Source organism: Puntigrus tetrazona, unplaced genomic scaffold, assembly GCF_018831695.1.
Source record: "Puntigrus tetrazona isolate hp1 unplaced genomic scaffold, ASM1883169v1 S000000373, whole genome shotgun sequence".
Classification (NCBI taxonomy): Eukaryota; Metazoa; Chordata; class Actinopteri; order Cypriniformes; family Cyprinidae; genus Puntigrus; species Puntigrus tetrazona.
Window position 1 is genome coordinate 487433 of NW_025048028.1, and position 19655 is coordinate 507087.

The following is a 19655-nucleotide window of genomic DNA, read 5'->3' on the forward strand; positions in this document are numbered from 1 at the left end:
CCTCTGGAAACTGGTGCCGTTGGAATTACGTAAGCGCGACGCAAAAACATATGGATAGGTGCCAGTTGCCGTGACGCCGACTGAGGCAGCTCATTTGTTTCTGTTCGGTACGTCTCAAGGCGCTCGATGTTCTACAGGATGCATCATGGCCAGCTTTCTGAACGTTTCCTCCAATGGACAGCCTCGACTGTGGGCCACAATAACCTTTCTTGGGAACCTGGCATCTCAGGAACACATAGGGGCTTGTGTTACGCATCCATACAATAGCTCATTAAAGGTGGATCGAGCGGCTCTGCACCAGCTCAGTAAAGATGCCTGGTACGCTGCAGGAAACGTTTATTGTTCTGTACAAGCTGTTTCCTTGTTTCTCTTCGAACAATTGAAGCAAGGCGGGCGGGAGTTAAGGCAAACATCTCCCTCTTTTCTTGTAAAACCCAAGTTTTACGTTTTATTTTAAGGGTCGCAATGGATTTGCCCGCTTGAGTTGAGCTGAAACGCAAACTACGATTGTGATAATTGTTAAAACTGATTTTCTACGCGACTGAACATCAAAAATTGTTTTTAATATTCAAATGTTGTGATCAGATTTGCCGGAAAAACTAAAGAAAGTGCATATCGGCTCATTCAGTTTCATCAAATATTTACCCACTTTTATAGAAACCGATTTCACCCAAAAAAAAAAAAATGGTTGTACTGTAAAAAGGGTATCTGACAGGCCATCCGGTCCGTAAATGTTTCTTTATGACTGTACTGTATGGACACAGGAAGTCGGCAGCTGATCTCAAGGTTGATAGGGAAAATAGCTCAGGAAATATAAAGGAACCAGTGAGTCAGATGAGTGAATTTTCACCACTGTGAGGGGCCTGTTCAAACCAGTTTGTCCTGAGGGTATGACTAATTCCCAGCAAAACACGGGATGAAGTGATGGTCATACTTGTACAGTGACTGAATGCAATGTGCTTGACTCACGATTTCATTCAGAAACGACAACACTAATGTACAAGATACAATCAGACCTGCTTCCTGGTGATAACTGGACCCGTATATAAACTTCATTACTATAATTGAGGAACATGTTATGAAATTCATTTTGTAATAAAGCCTCGCGATTCATGACGGGTGGGTGACTCTTAAAGTTTGGCATACGATTATTCCTAAGACTAATTGTGAATACAAACTTAACTCCCATTAGCATAAATCACCTTGAGCGCATTCCCCAAGATCAGCGTTTAACCCATTTATTCTTTACAACTTTAATAATATTAGGATATGGGTTAATATTCTAGTACGGGAATTCAATAGGTTCACTCAAACAGTGAACTTAATGTGATTATGTTCACAGAATTCAGTTAACAGGAGTGACAACCACATTCATAACTCATAACATTTCTGTTGTTATGTCCGTCTTTAAATTAACAAAGAGTAATGTTGCTAATGTCTCAGCAGAGATTTGTGGCAATTAAAAAATAAAAAAAAAAAGATTAAAAATCGTTAATACAGTTTCTCAAATAGGGCTGAACCAACTGTGTGTGTGTGTGTGTGTGTGTGTGTGTGTGTATGTATATATATATATATATATATATATATATATATATACTGTACATATGGAAGATCCAAATTATAAGAAGATTAAGACGTTAAAAATAAAATGTTAAAAACTATGACTTTAAAATTGAAATTGATATACCAAGTCACTATTATGAGATAAAACAAATGTCTAAATTATTACATAAAAGTTAAAACTATAACTAATGTCTAATGTCATAGAATCTAATGTCAATTTCTAATTTTAAAGGTCAAAACAAATTTTTATCGTCATAATTAGGCTATTTATTTTATGTCACGATTTTAACTAAGGATGTCATAATTAAAATAATAATAATTATACATTTTTGTGCCAATTTTGACTTTGTGCTTTACTTAATTTCAACTTTTTATAAAATTTTTACATCATAATTTTAATTAACCATTTTTTCATTTGTTATATGCGTGGCAGAAATGGCCTGATCATAGCTGTGATATTTTGAGTCAATGTAAATCCCTTTTTTTTTTTTTTTTTGCCTGTCAGTAAATAACCACTAAACTAGTAACTAAACATAAGCGATAACAACTGCATGCAAGCATTTTTGAGAAAAGGCGATTTCGACCGTTTAGAAAGCTTGTGAAAGATTAATGATATGAAAACGAATCGGTTGATTACATAGTCGGATTCGCTACGCTGGAACAATAGTCTTGAGGGAAATAATAAGACAGGACAGGATTTCCGCGCCATACAATTCCATCCGTCCCCGGCCCACGTGACTCCACGCGATCATCCTCCGCGAGACGAGATGGAGCTGCTGCGACCGCTGCCAAAGAAGGAGGTCTTGATGCTTTGTTTCTGAGCTCACGTCCTGACTGATGTTACTGATGAGGCCCGTTAGATACGTGTGGAGTTCCAGACACCTGGCGTGGCTTCTGCACTCCACCGAGACTTGAGGAAACATCTGCAGAAAACATGCGCATCAGCTCTTTTTCTGCACTTCTGGAAAATCCTCAAGATTCTTGCTAAAATTGATAAAACACGCCGGGTCGTACGCGGATAGCGTATGAACGCGATATGAGGTCAGCCTTTGATTAACGCGGCTTTGTTTGTGTTCTTTCTAATTATACTTCCACGCCGATGAGGGGCTGATTGTTCTCAGGAAATGACGCCGGTTATTAGCTGACCCCGTTTTAATGCGCGTTCAGATTAAACGTGCGCACGCACGCACGGCCCTTTTTCACATCAACACGACTTTTTTTTACGCGCAGAAAAAACTAGATGTCACGGTGGCAAGTTGTTTTGGCGCTTGTGCGATGTTGAAAATTGGAGAAATTCACATCTCAGATTCGGGCAGATTCGATTTATTTAAAGTCGAACTGGAACGACAGGAAGATGGATCTGATGAACTGCAGCGCAAAAAAATACAACCAAGTAATGCATGTTGGGATGTGAGGTTTTCTTTAAACCTGATCTCAAAAGCTAATTCGTTAAATATCATTAGATGCCGTTTTCTAGCCGGCTATACATTAATCAGTCCATCCATTTATGCATCTATCCTTGCCTTCAAACCTGTAAATCTGAACAGTACTATTTTAAGGGGCAAAAGATGGTTTGGGCTGCTGTTAGTAAATCTGGCTTATAGCTTTTTTTTGCAGACTTCTAATGCATTCTGGTCTGTCCTGTCCGTTTCTTTTACTCCGTTATCATAAAGACCCACTGTTCCTTCCCTGCGGTAATTTACTTATCAGATCCCTCCCGATCAATTTAGGTCACAAGGGTAATGGTTCTTTTGCTTTGCGCAGATGCCACACTAAATAAGCAGACTTCAGCGAATGCACTGGGGGTATATTTTCCCAGTGTAATGACTAATATAAATAGTTAAAATGACTAAACGCCAGCGGTTTGGTGTGGTCTATCTTATGATCATCATGCTACATTTACTTTACAGCAAACACATAAAGTAAGAAAACTTGAATCAGCCAATGAGAGCATCTTTCTCTGTCATCCGCAATTACTGGCATCCTGTTTTTTGGTTGTTGTTTTTTTTTTTTTAAAAGTTCGCAGGACTCTGTGTTGACAACACAATCACCGAAACAACACAGACGGCGTTTGTCTTTACTTTGTTAATGTTGGCAGTTTTGCCTGTTCACAGAAAGAGCATACTTATATAGAAGTCATTGTCGCAATGTACATCATATAAAATTCCTCTTACACTCCAACCATCAATGGCAAACTTTTTTTAAATATTTGACATCTTCGGTTGGCCATTTTGGGCAATACTGTTGTCTATGGGCTTTGTTTTTGCTAAAAACAGGGGAGGCCGGTACATGCTGCAACGTTTTACCCAGACCCTCCTGAGGAAAAACAGCCTGAATCAACAGAGATTTTCCTGCTTGAGCCCGACTCGTTATTAGTGCTTCTGTCAAGGTGCCACTAACTCAGCATTTTTCCAACACTTTGGGAAAGTGGCTGACTTACTGATAACACGCTTTTTTTGAGGGCTTTTAAAGAGAGGAACCTGGTTACAGTAAATGTCATCAATTGCTTTACATGGAAATAAGCCTCTATGAGGGGCGTCCACTCCAGTAAATAGACAATCGTACCTTAAGGACATAGGAAATGATCGCTTCTGGGAAAGCAGCTGTTTGTGTCGATTTAACCGTAATCGAACAAATTATGCTAAATAATAATTTCAAAAATTCATTCGCTGAGGTCGTTGGCTCTACAAGGCCAAAACAAAGCGAACTGTTTGGCTCTCGAGTCTTTGGTATCTAAGGTGGTCCCGTGGCCGTCTTCCGTCGTTCTCTCCGCAGCTGCATGTTCACAATCACGAATACGAGACAGTTCACCCCTCTTCCTGTTTTTCCTGCGCCACTCCTCTGCATGCTTTAGGAGAGGAAGTAACAAATCTAAGCATGCGTTATGACTGTACACATGACACACTGGGCGGCACGTAGATAAATTCGAATCACGCAAGTTGAAGACATTAAAGGAGCGTTTTCAATGCACACTTAAAAATAATGTTATTCAGATTAATAATATAACTGTAAAGTAGCTAAAGAAACGTCGATACAAATGCTATTAATGCATATATTGCGTATAAAGGCATAGAAATAGCATTGTTTGAATTATTGATCAATAGGTTAGATATTAGATTTTAATCAAAGTTTTTTCTTTCTTTTTTTGTTGATTGCACTTGTTTCCACCATGTGAATAAAAAAAAAGTAATTTTAATTTAATTTTATCTCACAGTTCTGACTTTCAATTCAAGTCTGAGTTCATCTCACAATTTTGTAAAAAAAAATGTCATTTTATTTATTTATTATTATTTTTAAATACATATTTCTTCATCGTGGAATAAAAAATAATGATAAACGGCTAAACCTTAACAATCTGTAATAGTTTACACGCTAATAAAAAAAAGTCACTAGCACACTGTAAAAATAAATAATTTTAAAAAATCCAAAAAGTTAAACTTAAAAGTTTGTTACCCCGCTGAATTGAAGTTTTAAGTTACTTCCTGTTAATTTAAGTGACAACTGGAAAATTTCCAGTTGACTAAACTAAAAAAAAAGGAAGTCAGCAGGGTAACAAATTATTTTAAGCTGAAACAACTATTTTTTGTTACAGTGAAATCTGAGATAAAAAAAAGTTGCAATTTCTTTCTTTCTTTTATTCTTTGTTGCAGAGTGCCAGATTAAATTACCAGACAAATTACGTTATTACCTAACAAAGCCTAGTCTTTGTCTTAAATAAAACGAGCAAGAAACACACACTGCTAGATAGACATGCAAAAGGTGCATAACCTAATTGTTCCTAAGGGGGTCTAGTTGGTTGCTAATTGGGTCCTAGCTTCTGTCCGATTACTATTTCAGACTGGTTACCATTCGCTTTTAAAAATAATGACTGTAAAAATGTATATATATATATATATATATATATATATATATATATATGTGTGTGTGTGTGTGTGTGTGTGTGTGTGTGTGTGTGTAGCGACTAGAAAAGAGACCGAAATACGCGCTTGTTCTTCCACACACACACACACACACACACTCGCTCGCTCAATAGGAAATAACTGAAAGCGTTTCGGTTTTATGTGCAGTTTTAACCAAAACAATTTATTCTCGTGTCCGTTTCACCTCAGTCGCGTATTATTTGCAACGCTCCGTAGTCAATTATTCCTGACGCTCCTTTTCAACATGATGAAATCACCTCTTATCTTCTACGTTTGTGTGCTTGTTTTGACACCTGCAACCCTTGTGTAAAGTGGGCTTTTCTTCTTAAAGAATACCAGGAAGACAAGGAAGTCACACTTCCAGCATGTAGCTCCCGCCGTCACTCTTAAAACTGAACGATGTAGTTTGGTCTTATCCAGTTTTGTCCCGCGGCTCTCACTTCTGATTGGCTGCCGGGAAACGCGCCGCGCTCCGATTGGCCGGAGCCGCTCCTCTTTGTCGCGCGTGCGGTATAACAGCATCCTCCCTGCGAACGAGAGCAGAAAACTCCCACCGCGTCTCATCAGAGCAGCCCTGCCGAGCGATGTAGAGTCTCTTCTGCTCCGAACACCCGCTTTAAACAAAAAATACTTTCCATACCGAGAGAGAAGCGCAGAAAAAGAACTTTGCAAAGATGATTTCTGCATGTCTGGAGATTATTGGACTCGGCTTGAGCGTCACCGGGACGCTTTTGGTGATGGTGGCTTGCGGGCTGCCCATGTGGAAAGTGTCCGCCTTCATCGAGGGCAACATCGTGGTGGCTCAAAACATCTGGGACGGGCTGTGGATGTCCTGCGTGGTCCAGAGCACTGGTCAGATGCAGTGTAAAATGCACGACTCTGTCCTGGCGCTGACCACCGACCTCCAGACCGCTCGGGCTCTGACGGTCATCTCAGCGGTTTTGGGCGTCCAGGCTCTGATGATAACCATCGCCGGCGCTCAGTGCACCAACTGCATCAGCAAAGAGTCCATCAAAGCCAGAGTAGTCAATGTCGGAGGGGTGATGTACATCATCGCAGGCCTGTTTGTGCTGGTGCCTCTCTGTTGGATGGCCAATAACATCATCTCGGACTTCTACGACCCTCAAGTGCCTTATGAAGAAGAGAGAAATTGGAGCCGCGCTCTACATCGGATGGGCAGCGTCCGCCATGCTTCTGGTCGGAGGGGTGATCCTGTGTTTCTCTCGTCCGCATGACGAGAAATCCTCGTATCCTCTGAAATACGTACCTCCACCTACTAAAAGCACATCGCTCAATGGGGACTACGATAAACGAAACTATGTGTGAACCCCAACGTTCAACGATGGACTAGTGACTAGTGCGCATACGGACTGTTTAATGTTTGGCTAGTTTATCAGTAATTGGATTTTTAACTCAAAAACTAGATTTAAGGTCCAAAGATATATGAAAATGCATTTTCAGGTGCTCCGTTTCTTACAGATGAGTGTGAGAACACGGCATGTGAAAACTGTTTAAAATAGTTTTATATTTCACGTTCGACTTGGCAAACATTTTCATATCAACTTATAGACTGTGCTTGAGTATATTTTTTGATTATATAACGGTTTGTCATAGTAATAATGAATTACATGTACACGGGTATTTTTGTTTTAGTAAATGATATTGGGGTCAGCGGCCCGCTTGTTCGCATTTGATTTTAATCACTGTGGTTTACGGGGGTCCGCTTTATGAGAGTGCACTAATTAGACACGGTCTGTGCATCAATAAGACACTGAATGATGCCTATTGTTCCTCCTATAGACTCCAGGCTGCGGCTCTACACGAGTCTATACCTCCTGATTGTACATAGTTTAGGAAAATCTGTGCACATTCGAAGTAATAAATAAAGTTTTTTGGTAATAACGTGTCCGTAATTTTGATTTCACGCAAATTATGCATCTTTCATATGCACGAAATGTCTAAAGCGTACCCTTTAATAATAAAAGAACTGAAGCGAAATGTGATTTTTGTTTTAGGTTTAACTCCAGCTTGTTTTTATACTGTTAAAATAAATGCATTCAGTAACTGGCTCCCTAAACTAATAATATATATGATTTTTTTAAAAAAGGGATTTTGATGAGGATTGTTTTTTTGCGTCATACCAGATATCCATATATTCCTATGTAGACTTCCAAATCTCCCAGCTTTTGTCTAGGGCTTCCTGTTAGGTTCAGCTAGTGCAAAAGTAGAGAAGGCTCTCCTTAAGCCAAAGCACTGGCTTTTATTTCTGTCTTGCTGTGGTTGGCTTTGAACTTAAGAGTTTATTAGGGTTTAAAAAGCCACAGTTTTTCAAAATAATCTTACGATACGATAATACATACATACATATAAATGTGTGTATATAATTTTTGGAGGGCCACTGTAACCAGCAGAGGCGAAAGCAAAGTTTCACCCCAAAAATATGATATATGATGCATATGATCTTAGGCACTGTTAAAGCAAGGACAACAAAAGTCAGGGACAATGACCTTTATCCTAATAAAAAATAATCAGCATCAGGTCTCAGGGATTCTGGAACTTTGACCCAGTTGTGAGTCCTGTGGGAAACGCTCACACGCTCTGAAATGACAGAAAGGGCACGCAAGAAACGATGGCGCCTCTTCTCCTCTGATGTGGCCGGTAGATTAGAGACCTGCAGCAAGCGGGCAAGAAGCCAAATCTGGTCAAGCGCTCATTTCCCCGCGAGCTCAGGAAGAACACTAACAGATGCATACACACAAAATAAACAGGGTTCTTTAAAAGCGTTCTTTAAAGTTACTTGAATTTTTAAAAACAAAATATGCAAATATGAAATAAAGAAATGTTCATATAAAATATTTATGAAATATGCAAAAATGTTTTCAACGGAACAATCCATTTTATGATATAGAAAACATCAAATAAATTCTAATAAAACAGAAAATTTTTCACTCGTTTTTTCATTTAATACTGCATTTTTTATTATTAAATTAGACAAAACGGAATATTTTCACTAGTGATTTTCGCACGATTTCTGCTCTGTACACACTGTAATCAACTGAAGCACATACCAGTGCGACTTTGTCCAATAAGCAATTCCCTTTAGCCGCAGTTAAAACCATTAAAAAACGAATTAAATCGTAGTAATAAAATCATTATTTATTTGAAGTTGCATAACAAATGCATGCAATTCATTATGTACAATCAGATATGCATTTAAGCTCCCAGATAGAAGGCAAAAGATCCAGACTCTCTACTGCGCTCTTGTGGCACAAATGAGAAAACGCACTTCGAGTGTGTCGACATTAACACGGTCACAGTAATGCAGTCCTGAGCTCTGTGACCGACCAGATCAGCCAATCCAGGCACGGTGACGTAACGTGAACTACTGCTGATATTCTTTGAGAATATTGTTGGCGATGACTAATCTCTGGATCTCGCTGGTGCCTTCGTAGATCTCCGTGATGCGGGCGTCTCTGTAGTGTCTCTCAGCGGGCATGTCTGTGACGTAACCCATGCCGCCCAGCACCTGGATGGCCTTCGCGTTTCAACAAAACACTCGTGTTAGTGCATCCGCAGTGTGATAGCTGTAGAAATGAAGCATCTACTCGATGATTACCTGGTGGGAGACAAACGTAGCGGCCTCAGATGCAGCCAGTTTAGCCATAGCAGCTTCCTGCAAAACAAACATTTTTAGTAAAACTTTTTTACAGTTGCACCTATTAGTTGCTTAATAGCATGCATATTACTAGAATATTAGACATTTATTAGTTATTATTCTACATCCCTACCAAATACCTTAACTTAACAACCACCTTACTAACTACAAGTGTTACCTATTCTGAAGTGTTACTGTTATACTATATATATATATATATATATATATATATATATATATATATATATATATATATATATATATATGTGTGTGTGTGTGTGTGTGTGTGTATATATATATGTGTGTATATATATATATATATATATATATATATATATATATATATATATACCATAAAACAGACTAACCTTAGTAAAAGGTTTCTTTGCGTCTCTCAACATCGCAGCTTTCCAGGTGAGCAGTCGAGCGCTCTCTAGGGCCAAGGCCATGTCTGCCAGTTTAAACTGAAGGAGACATTTATAGAGAAACGTCAGCCGCTGAATCGTCCCAGATGAAAGACGAAAACACTAAAGCTTTCCTCTTTCCCTCCGAGCGCCACACAGGGAGCATCTGTGGTGAGTTATGGTCACTAGATATCACCTGTATCGCCTGCAGTTTCCCAATCGGGGCCCCGAAAGCAGTTCTTTTATGAGCGTAATCCGCCGCGCAGTCCAGGGCCGCCTGAGCGATACCAAGAGCCTGCGCTGCGATGCCCAGCCGCCCGCTGTCTAGCGTTTGCTGCGAGACAGAAAACGGCTGCATTAAGCAAACAAAGCAAATGAAACGCAAATGTGAGAGAGCTTTGGTTTTATAACTAGTAAAATGAACTTTTTTATTTTTATTTACAGTTGCTGACAAAAGTTGTAATTGTACACAAAAGCAGGCCACTTTTTTAAAATAATTATTTAAAACTTTAAGTGTCTGAATGTTTACAGACAATAGTTGGGTTTTTCGTTTTTCCTCAGCACTATTACTGATGTGATCATAGACAGCGGCAGCTTTAACAGGCTTCATTCAGACTAATGCAGTTTTATTTCTATATATATTTAAAAAAAAAAATTTCCTGCTCTGAAAACGTAACTTACTAACGTGCCATATGATTCAGAATCGTTGAAGAGAGAATCGCGATTCGAATCGATTTTTTCTCCCGCCCCTAAAAACGAAGAGTGTGTGTGCTTATGCTTTAAAACACAAAGGATTTAATTTTTCTAACAATCTAAAAATGCCAGTAGTTTCCTGTAAGAGGTAGGTTTAGGTACAGTCTGTACAGCATAAAAACGCCTATGGAGAGTCCCCATAAAACATGGAAACACAAAGTGTGTGTGTTTGATTGTAGCTCTGAATGGCCAAAACACCTCTCAAAATGCTTGCTATCGATGCTGAAAATGCAAAAAGTTGAACCATGTCTAATAAACGTTATGACGGATGAAGGTTTTGTAGGACCTGCGTGAAAATAATCAAAATACGGTGAGTTCGTATTTACTTTTCAACGTGCAAACATTTCCGAGTCAGCGCGCAATGACCTTTACACCTTAAGTTTGATGAGCTGATTTATGCGCATTTCAATTCGATGCATGCCAATGCTTTTTCGGGCGAGGTAGAATCGGTTTGCGGTTTTGTCTTAGTTCGCGTGCAGACTGATCAGTGTACGACATGGGTTCCTCGGGCTTTCAAAAAGCTTTGAAGGTACTTTGAATCGAAGCAATACAGAAATCCCGGCAAGGATATTCTGAGAAATATAGCATGTATGGTCACCATAATTAAGGTATGCCGTCAACTAAATATCCGTTTCCTAAAATTCTACATGCATGTTATGCTATTTTTATGCTTTAGTACAGTAAAAAAAAAAAAAAAAAAAAGACATAACACCTTTAAAATCATACCATTGCAATCTTAAAGCCCATTCCACGCTCTCCCAGCATGTTGCCGAGTGGGATGCGGCAGTCCTCCAGAATGATATTGGCAGTCGATGAAGCTCGAATTCCCAGTTTGTCTTCTTTCTTCCCTAAAGACAACCCCGGATGAGGCATCGGCACTAGGAAGGCACTAATTCCCTGATTTTTAAGTAAAATAATGAATTTATTGAGTAAATAAATAACGCATTCGTTCATTTGAAAATCCCCCATGAATAGATAAAAGCAACACAATTTCATGAAACGAGAAAATAAAATCAGTTCTTTTTCAAATCGGTTCATTCGGCGCGCGCGAACCTTGTGTTTTAAGCTCTTGTCTGTCGTGGCGAAGACGACGGTGGCGGAAGCATCCCAGCAGTTGGTTATCCAGGCTTTGGTTCCGTTCAGGACCCACTCGTCTCCCTCCTGCTGTGCCAGTGTTGATGCCGCACCTGCGTCGCTGCCGTTTCCTTTAAAGCCAGAACACATCTTCAGCGCATCGCATACCACACGAAAAGACGCTCTCGGCGATGTTAGCCTAGACATGCCGGCTCTATGGATCTATAGATGTATAGATGAAATCATCTCAGTGTAAGGCTTCCCAGTTGGTGGTTGCGTGTGACCATGCACCTGTGTTTATAAAGCAGACGGATCTCGTGGAACGGCAGCTGTGTTTACCTGGCTCACTCAGAGCAAAACAGCCCACTTTGTCCCCTGTGGTGAAGGGAGTAATCCACTGCGTTTTCTGCTCTTCTGTGCCAAACTTCAGAATTGGACCCAGGTACAGCGACTACAACACAACGATTCCATCACATGCAGAATTAAATAGAGATTCAGTCAAGTATGAGCAATAGTGATTCTATATAATAGTAACTATAAGGGAAGAAATTATCACTGTCAAACGATTAATCGTGATTGATTACTTTTACCTTTGAAATACAAGTTTTTGTTTACAATATGTATAGTGTGTGCATTTATAATGTATATATATAAATGCGAATACATGCATGCATATATTTACGAAAAATGTTTTATGTTTATTTAATATGTTTATATATGATATAAAATAAATATTTTCTAAATATTTACTGTATGTATGTGTATTTATATATACATGATAAATATACACAGTGCAGCATAAATATGTAAACAAAAGCTTTTATGTTGGATGTTATATTTGGATGCATCAATAGTATGATTATACATATGCTATGCATATATATATATATATATAGTATATGTATATGTACATATGTATGCATTATGTATATAATTGTATATATTATATATATATATATATATATATATATATATATATATATATATATATATACACACACACACATATATATATATATATATATATATATATATATATATATATATATATATATATATATATATATATATATATATTTATTTCAAAATATTATTAGAATTTATGTTTGGGCATTTTTTAAATATTAAAAATGTCATTGTTTAACCATATGCAATACATGTTTTAAATGTGCTCTTAAACAGATTGAGCAGGATTAATTTACTCACATTATTTACACTGACGATGACTCCGGTCGATGCACATCCTCTGCTGAGCTCTTCCACGGCCAGACAGTAGGCAAGATAATCCATCCCAGCTCCACCCAGACTCTCCGGTACCTCTACAGCCATGACACCCATCGCTCCCAGTTCTTTCACCTACACGGAAAAAAGTAAATAAACCAACCGCAATCATCCTCAAATGTTCAAATCAAAAGACAGTGAATACAGTGGAGCTCCATGGCTTCCTTTTACCTGCTTGGCTGGGAACTTGTGATCTCTGTCCAGCTGAGCAGCGATTGGTGCAAGTTCTTTCTGAGCGTAATCTCTACACGTCTGCCTCATCATCTGGTGCAACTCTGGCAGCTCCGCAAGCTGGCTCAAACGGCGCACTCCGTGGCCTACCGCCATGCCCAGGGCTGAGAAATACAGAAAAACATACTGTATATAGTCACTAAATTAATAATGAGAAAACAAAACTGTAACATATATGTGATTCAGCAAAAATAAGTTAATTATAAAGCAGTGAAATTACAGATACATGCCAATAAAAACTGCATAAAGTGCAACTCTAAATCATAGACTAAGCAAAAAACATTTGATTATAGTATTTACACAGTAAATAAAGAAAATCTTGAAACTTCATGTACAAAAACCTATGTTAATTTATATATATATATATATATATATATATATATATATATATATATATATATATATATATATATACACACACACAGACACACACAAATACACTATATACAACTGTATTTCAGTAGTAACATATTAGAGTTAATTTGCAAAAACAGAACTTGTTTGAGTTATTCTGATTTGGTTAAAAATTACTTATAAAAACTGCAAATGAACACGATTAAAAACATGAAAACATTTAAATAAAAAAACTACTATTATCCATTTTTGTAAATAAACTGTGCACATTAGTAGTGAAATGAGTTTAAGGGCATGCGCAGAACCGGCAGAGTAAAAGTAGGTAAAAGGTCATTGTGCACTTTCACACGATACAAAACAGCTATAATGAAGAAAAACTGCACTAAAATGTAGAATTGTGCTTCTGTACACACACACACACACACATATATATATATATATATATATATATATATATATATATATATATATATATATATATATATATATATATATGATTTGTTACATAAACCAACCCTGAATGCATAACGTTGAGTTTCTTTCAGAGACCAGCAGTAGTTTGACTGTTTCCTCTGAGTGACATTTGTTTTGAATGAAGCAGTCAGCTGTCTCGATAAAGATTAAGCTCACACTTGACAATAAACCATGCAAAACAACAAGAACACAGCAAAGGGAGGATATGAATTTTAGTAAGCCGGTGATTGGTCTTATTCTGTTTATCGACTGGTTTATTGGTTTCAACTTTAGACCTAAACCGAAACAGCGTCATTTAAAGGAAATTATGTTCTACGTTAATATTTATTCAATTGCCAAAAATTATATAGACAAATGTCTGTGAACTAATAGAATCGCTCTGCATCGGTCTGTTTAATAAACTAGCTGCAAATGCATCCAGCTGCGTATTGCGTGCGCGCAGAGTCACTCACGAGCCGCGAGCGACACAGCTATAAACATACAGTAATAATCAGTAACACTACTGACCTCTCCGTGCTTTAAAAAGCGCCGCCATCTTGGCTCTGATGCGTCTGGAGAAAACCGGAAGCGGCCTGTCACCGGTCGGGTCATGTGATCATGAGGTAACTCAGATATATTTATTTTTATGCTATTATGTTTCATTAGAGTTGAAAATTAGATTTACAATTGAATTTTGTATTATTAAATTTATTTATATTAATTTTAAACGTCTAAGTAAATTAATGCCTCCATCTATATTATGATAAAAATTCAAAAAATACAAAAAAACAAGATACATTTCAATATATATATATATATATATATATATATATATATATATATATATATATATATATATATATATATATATATATATATATATATTCTAATCCAAGTCTGATGAGTAATTGTTCTTACAGATATTAGTTTTTGAAATTATTTATTTGAGTTTAAATATTTAAATTAAATAATTAATCAATGTGTGTTGAGTGAAATACATTTTAATCAAAGGACATACATTGCGATACTAATGCATAACATGATCAATAACAGGCTTAAAAATGAGAAATTAGTTTAAATTAAATACAAATGTATATTATAAAACACATATATAATAAAAATCTAAATTAAATATTACATGAATTAAAAAAAATAAGATTTACATTTAAATTTTAAATTTAAAACATTAAATAAATTACATTTAACCCTATATTATACACATTATGTTCAAATTATTGAAAATGTTGTTAAAAACCAAATAGCTCTGTTAACAAAATTAAATTAAGGTATTTTTAAATATTTAAATTTTCCCTCTAATTATTATTATTTGTTTGGTTTGTGTTTGAATTGTGTATTTGTATTGTAGTCCATATTTGTGTGCAAGTCCTTTAACTGTCAAAGAACAACAAGAGAATTCAGCTCTTCTGTTTTTCCAAAACATGTTTATTATTGGCATCATAAAAAGTCAGTTAGATGTCCGGGACAATTTAAATGAATCTATTCTGGGGGGGAGGAGTCAGAGAAAAGGGGGAGGTACGGGGATAAAAAGCGCCATGAGAAGGCTAGTCGCTATGCTACAAGGCCGCAGCGGGGTGAGATCACTGTTTAGCGGCGGTCATATTGAAGCAGCCGCGCTGGTGGAACTGCATGTCCCTCACACGGCGCATGGACTGAATCTGAGGCTGGAAGGCGCAAAACTCGTTGTAGTGTCTGTAGTCGCCGCACTCAAACAGATACTGGTAGCCTCTGTAGCCGGGGTACTGGTATCCCACCCAACTTCGAAAAGAGGAAAAGAGTGCGTAAGACACGGGATGCCACTGCTGCTAGCCGTTAACTGAGTTTTTATTCTGGTACTCACGCTCCTCCAGGAACCCTCACGCTGCCCACTCTGTCGCAGAAGCCATGCGCCCACAGGGTTGGCACGTCGTCCTCCTGGATCTCCATCTTGTTGCCCTGGAAGTCACACAGCTCGTACAGGCAGATCTTGTGCTCCATGGGGTCCTGTAGGCATTCGGAGCGGTTAGCAACATGCATTCGAATACAATATGAAGAAGTTGTGAGGCCTTCCCGAGTGTCCTACCATGCGGATGGGTCTGAGGGACATGAGACAGTCGCTGCGGTAGCTGTTTGACCAGGTGTCCCAGCGAGGATACTCGCCCTTCTCCAGGATGAACATCTCGCCACGGAAGTTAGTCTGCTCGAAGGCAACAAAGCTGAAGACACGGACAGCAGGGACAGATGCGTACCAGACAGTGGACGAGGAAAAAAAAAGAGGGACGGAGGGATGACAGCATGAGTACGGAGGGAAAAGGATAGCACCAGCTAGATATAGCTTATAGTAAAAAAAAATGTAAAAAATATTTAGTTCAACTTTATGCAGTAAGATGACTAAAACTGAGTAAAAATCACTAAAAATCACTATATAGGCATATTAAAAATTAATAAAAAATGACAAAAACACAAAACCAAATTACTGAAAGTTTCAAGTAAAAATATTAATATAAGCTATCATGAGTTAATTAGAGCCTCTATGTTTTTCCCATCCACGTAAGATAATATCCATGACTTACGGGCCGCACTCAACAATGATACTGCGGACTCTGTCCATTCCGCGTTCACAAACGTTCATGCACTCATTCTGGACCTCCATCATCCTGCCCTGGAAGTTCTCCTGGTCGAACAGGAAGATCTGCGGGAGAAGAAGAAGCGGACCGTGACTAGGTTTCCCGCTTACTTTCTTAATTTCACAATTTAGCTGGATTTCGTGGATGCCCTTACAAAATAAAGGTTCCAAAGGGATTTTTATGGAGCGATGCTTAAAAGCATTAAAGAGTTTCTATGGTTTCCATGGATGCTGAAGGCTCTTTTTGGAATTATAGTTCTTCAGAACCTTATATTTTTCCACTACAAAGAACTTCCATAGATGATGTTCTGTAGATGTTAATGGTTCCTCATGGAATGGTAGAAGTGAAAAAAATCATTTTTTTAATGTATTTTTTATAAAGAACCTTTGCAAAGATTCCAATGAAGAGTGTAGGTTACATGCTAATCAATAATAAGTGGTCTGTCCGACAAAATCCGATCCCTAAAACTAGTGTAACGCAGATACTTACTTTGTAGTTACCCATGAATCCGGGGTCTCCGGTCTTGGAAGCCTTGCTGGTGGCGGCAGGGGCAGGAGCTCCCTTGTCCTTGGCGTCAGTGCCCTGGTTGGTGGCGGACTTGGCGGTCTGAGACATGATGAAGGGGTTCAAGAACGTCTGCGAGAAAAGAGCAAAAGGTGGGAAAATGTCATGAAACTGGCTTGAAACTGGTGCGTAAACTCCAAAACATCCATGTAGGACTGGTGTTGTGGGACAGGGGCTGAATGATAGGGATGGCACAGTTTGGGCTTCACATTTTAAATGATTCCAATCCCTGAAAAAACCAGTGAATCCAGGGCTAGATCCGTGAGATGGCGAAGGGGCTCAGCTTTTGCTGTATCCGTTTGACCTGGGCTCTTACCTGCTTGAGTACAGCTGTGCTGGGTTGGCTGGCTCGTGCTGACCTCCTCTGACCAGTGCTCTAACTTTTATACCCTGGCAAGGGGAGTACAGAGGCGCTCGGCGTACAATAGAAAGCCGTCGTCATCAGACTTTGCCCGTGCCAAAGCCGCAGGGTCATCGCATCGCCCAGAAGGCTCTCCCCGCAGCGCCCGTAAGCATTTTACTGTCAATGAAAAGCCCTGACAATGGCATTTTCCCTCTTAGCCGGTGCTCTATGCTATAGGCTACATATGGACGAAAGGTATGCATGCAGGTCAGAGGTCACGTGATCCTAATCCACTCTACTCTGCTCTCTAATGTGCTCTCTGACTTTGAGTTTCACCAGAATTACACGCTGTGAAGTTTGCACAGAGTTCCACTCGAATGCAACTGCAATACACAAGATATATTGCCATTTTCAACAAATTCATTTAGATATAGTTTATTTTTTGCTTTTAATGTTTAAATAAACATTTTATATAGAAAGCACAGTAAAGGTAAGTAAACTGTCTACTTTTAAGGTTTTAGATTTTTTAGGTTTTGAAAAATGTTACACTGTCACACGATATTTGTGTAAAAAATCAAACGGCATGCTTATTTTACATAGTAAAATATATAAAATAAGGGAGTGTATTAAATTTAACTGCATTTTAAATAAGTAAAAAATTCTTACTGACAAAGGAGCATGCAAAATTACAACCAATTAGTATCTGAATTGAAAGTAGTTACTCTTTTAATATACCATAAATAGATTTTTGTTGTAAATATGCCTGATACGTTACACAGAATGACATTTTAGTGGGTGTTTTTTGTAAATCAGGGAAAATGTATTTCTTATTAGAGAGCTGGTGATATTTATCTATAATTAGTGATCCATATTTGTAACATATAATGCATTATTATCACTGCTGCCATAGAAAAATATAATAAGCAATGTTACGTTTTCAGTGGTATCTTTTAGGCTGTTTGTGTCTTGATATGTGTGATAGCAGACGCGGAACGAGCTTGTTATGCAACAGAATGATCCCACATGGAGTCTCACAGGCACTCTTTGAACATGCGGCGTGAGATATATGGCTACAATCTTCGCAAATGAATGCTGCAATAGCCCTGTAACAACTGCAATGTATCTTTAGAGAGCCTCTCCTTACTCTGACTCACTCACTGATTAGCAATAACCTTTGAAAGCACGGTGATAAATAAAGAGCAGTGTACAAACCTTAACACGCTTTAGCTTCATCTCATTGTATATAATGCATGTTTTTTTATATTCTGACATGAACGTTTTCGATTGCATGTTGTCTGAAGTTATCACAGTAAAAAAACACTCTTTTTTTCATTTTAGATTGCATTCCTGAAATGTTTATGAAGGCCAGACTTCTATATTTATTGATTAAAACTAAAAATAATCTGGAGTGGCTGGACGTTTCTGTCAGGGTTTCTTTTGGGGGTTGTGTTTGTGAGGTGATGGAAATGGAAAAGAAACAAAAAAAAGGAAAAAAAGACATGTCCGTTAAAAAGTAAACTATAGCAATAACGTATAACACCATTTAAATGATTGTGGTCAGTAAAAAGGTGTTAAATTTATAAAAAAGTGGTGGTAAAGATATTTAGAATTTTACTAAAGATTTCTTTTTTCAAACTAATGCTGTTTTTAAAAGCATGTTAAGCAGCACAGAGCGGTTTTCAGTATTTTTACAATAATAATAGATGGCCCTTGAGCAGCAAATCAGAATAATGATGCTAAAATTCAGCTTTGATCACAGGAATAAATTATGAATTAAAAATTAAATAGCCTGTTCGAATAGAAAATGTCTATTTTCTGTTTGTATATTGTAATATTATTTCGCAATACTACTGTATTACCACTGTATTTTTTCGACCAATTAAATGCAGACTTGATAAGAAACCGTCTCACCAAAAAGCCAAACTCCAGAGAGAGCATGCAAAGCTATTGTAAAATGCATCAGACGTATATGGCATTTCCATTACACGTTGCGTTTTGACAGTTCATCGTGATTAAAAAAAATCACAGGTGATGCTACAGATAATTCATTTAGATCATCTGACATGATATCATTTATGGGTGAAGATGATTAATGAATGTTTTTGTTGCAAATGGCTTTTTTCTTTTTTTTATCTCCAAACTATTAAAAAATAAAGAGAAGATGAATTATGTCCCTCAACATATTTAAAGGTCATTTTAAAGTTCACCTGAATACCCCCGTGCCTAAACAAGGGACATTTTCGAACTGTAGCTGAATTACTAATTTAGTATCTTCATGGTATTTTATTACGGTATTTGCTGTAGGTGCGTGACATCTTCGCAGCATCACCGCAGACCTCCCCTGCTGTCAATCAACCAAAACGAGAGCATCATATATGGACATCTCCTCTCCCCACGCGCACCGTCTCGGATCCATCCTCGGCCCTTAACACGTAT

The 19655-nt window shown here is 37.9% G+C and overlaps 3 protein-coding genes across 4 annotated transcripts; 1 reads left to right on the forward strand and 2 right to left on the reverse strand.

Moving 5' to 3' along the window:
- Positions 1-6005: 6005 nt before the first annotated feature.
- On the forward strand, positions 6006-7382 carry cldn5b (claudin 5b). Its single transcript, XM_043231534.1, is given in 2 exon segments — positions 6006-6615; positions 6617-7382. Coding segments are annotated over 2 exon segments (651 nt in total). The 5' UTR covers positions 6006-6157; the 3' UTR covers positions 6810-7382.
- Positions 7383-8618: 1236 nt separating this feature from the next.
- Positions 8619-14294, reverse strand: acads (acyl-CoA dehydrogenase short chain). Its single transcript, XM_043231533.1, has 10 exons — positions 14217-14294; positions 12822-12985; positions 12576-12725; positions 11709-11820; positions 11349-11500; positions 11022-11192; positions 9739-9876; positions 9507-9602; positions 9100-9156; positions 8619-9018 (listed from the first exon to the last, which is right to left on the reverse strand). Exons 1-10 carry the CDS (start codon positions 14242-14244, stop codon positions 8866-8868), a joined length of 1221 nt encoding a protein of 406 aa, XP_043087468.1. The 5' UTR covers positions 14245-14294; the 3' UTR covers positions 8619-8865.
- Positions 14295-15145: 851 nt separating this feature from the next.
- crybb1 (crystallin, beta B1) lies at positions 15146-19616 on the reverse strand. Of its 2 annotated transcripts, none has more exons than XM_043231401.1 (6): positions 19510-19616; positions 16802-16948; positions 16259-16377; positions 15769-15901; positions 15547-15689; positions 15146-15464 (listed from the first exon to the last, which is right to left on the reverse strand). In XM_043231401.1, exons 1-6 carry the CDS (start codon positions 19543-19545, stop codon positions 15287-15289), a joined length of 756 nt encoding a protein of 251 aa, XP_043087336.1. In that variant the 5' UTR covers positions 19546-19616; the 3' UTR covers positions 15146-15286. The 2 variants fall into 2 exon arrangements, with proteins under 2 accessions (XP_043087336.1, XP_043087338.1); XM_043231403.1 differs by lacking the exon at positions 19510-19616 and adding an exon at positions 17193-17329.
- Between the last annotated feature and the right edge of the window lie 39 nt (positions 19617-19655).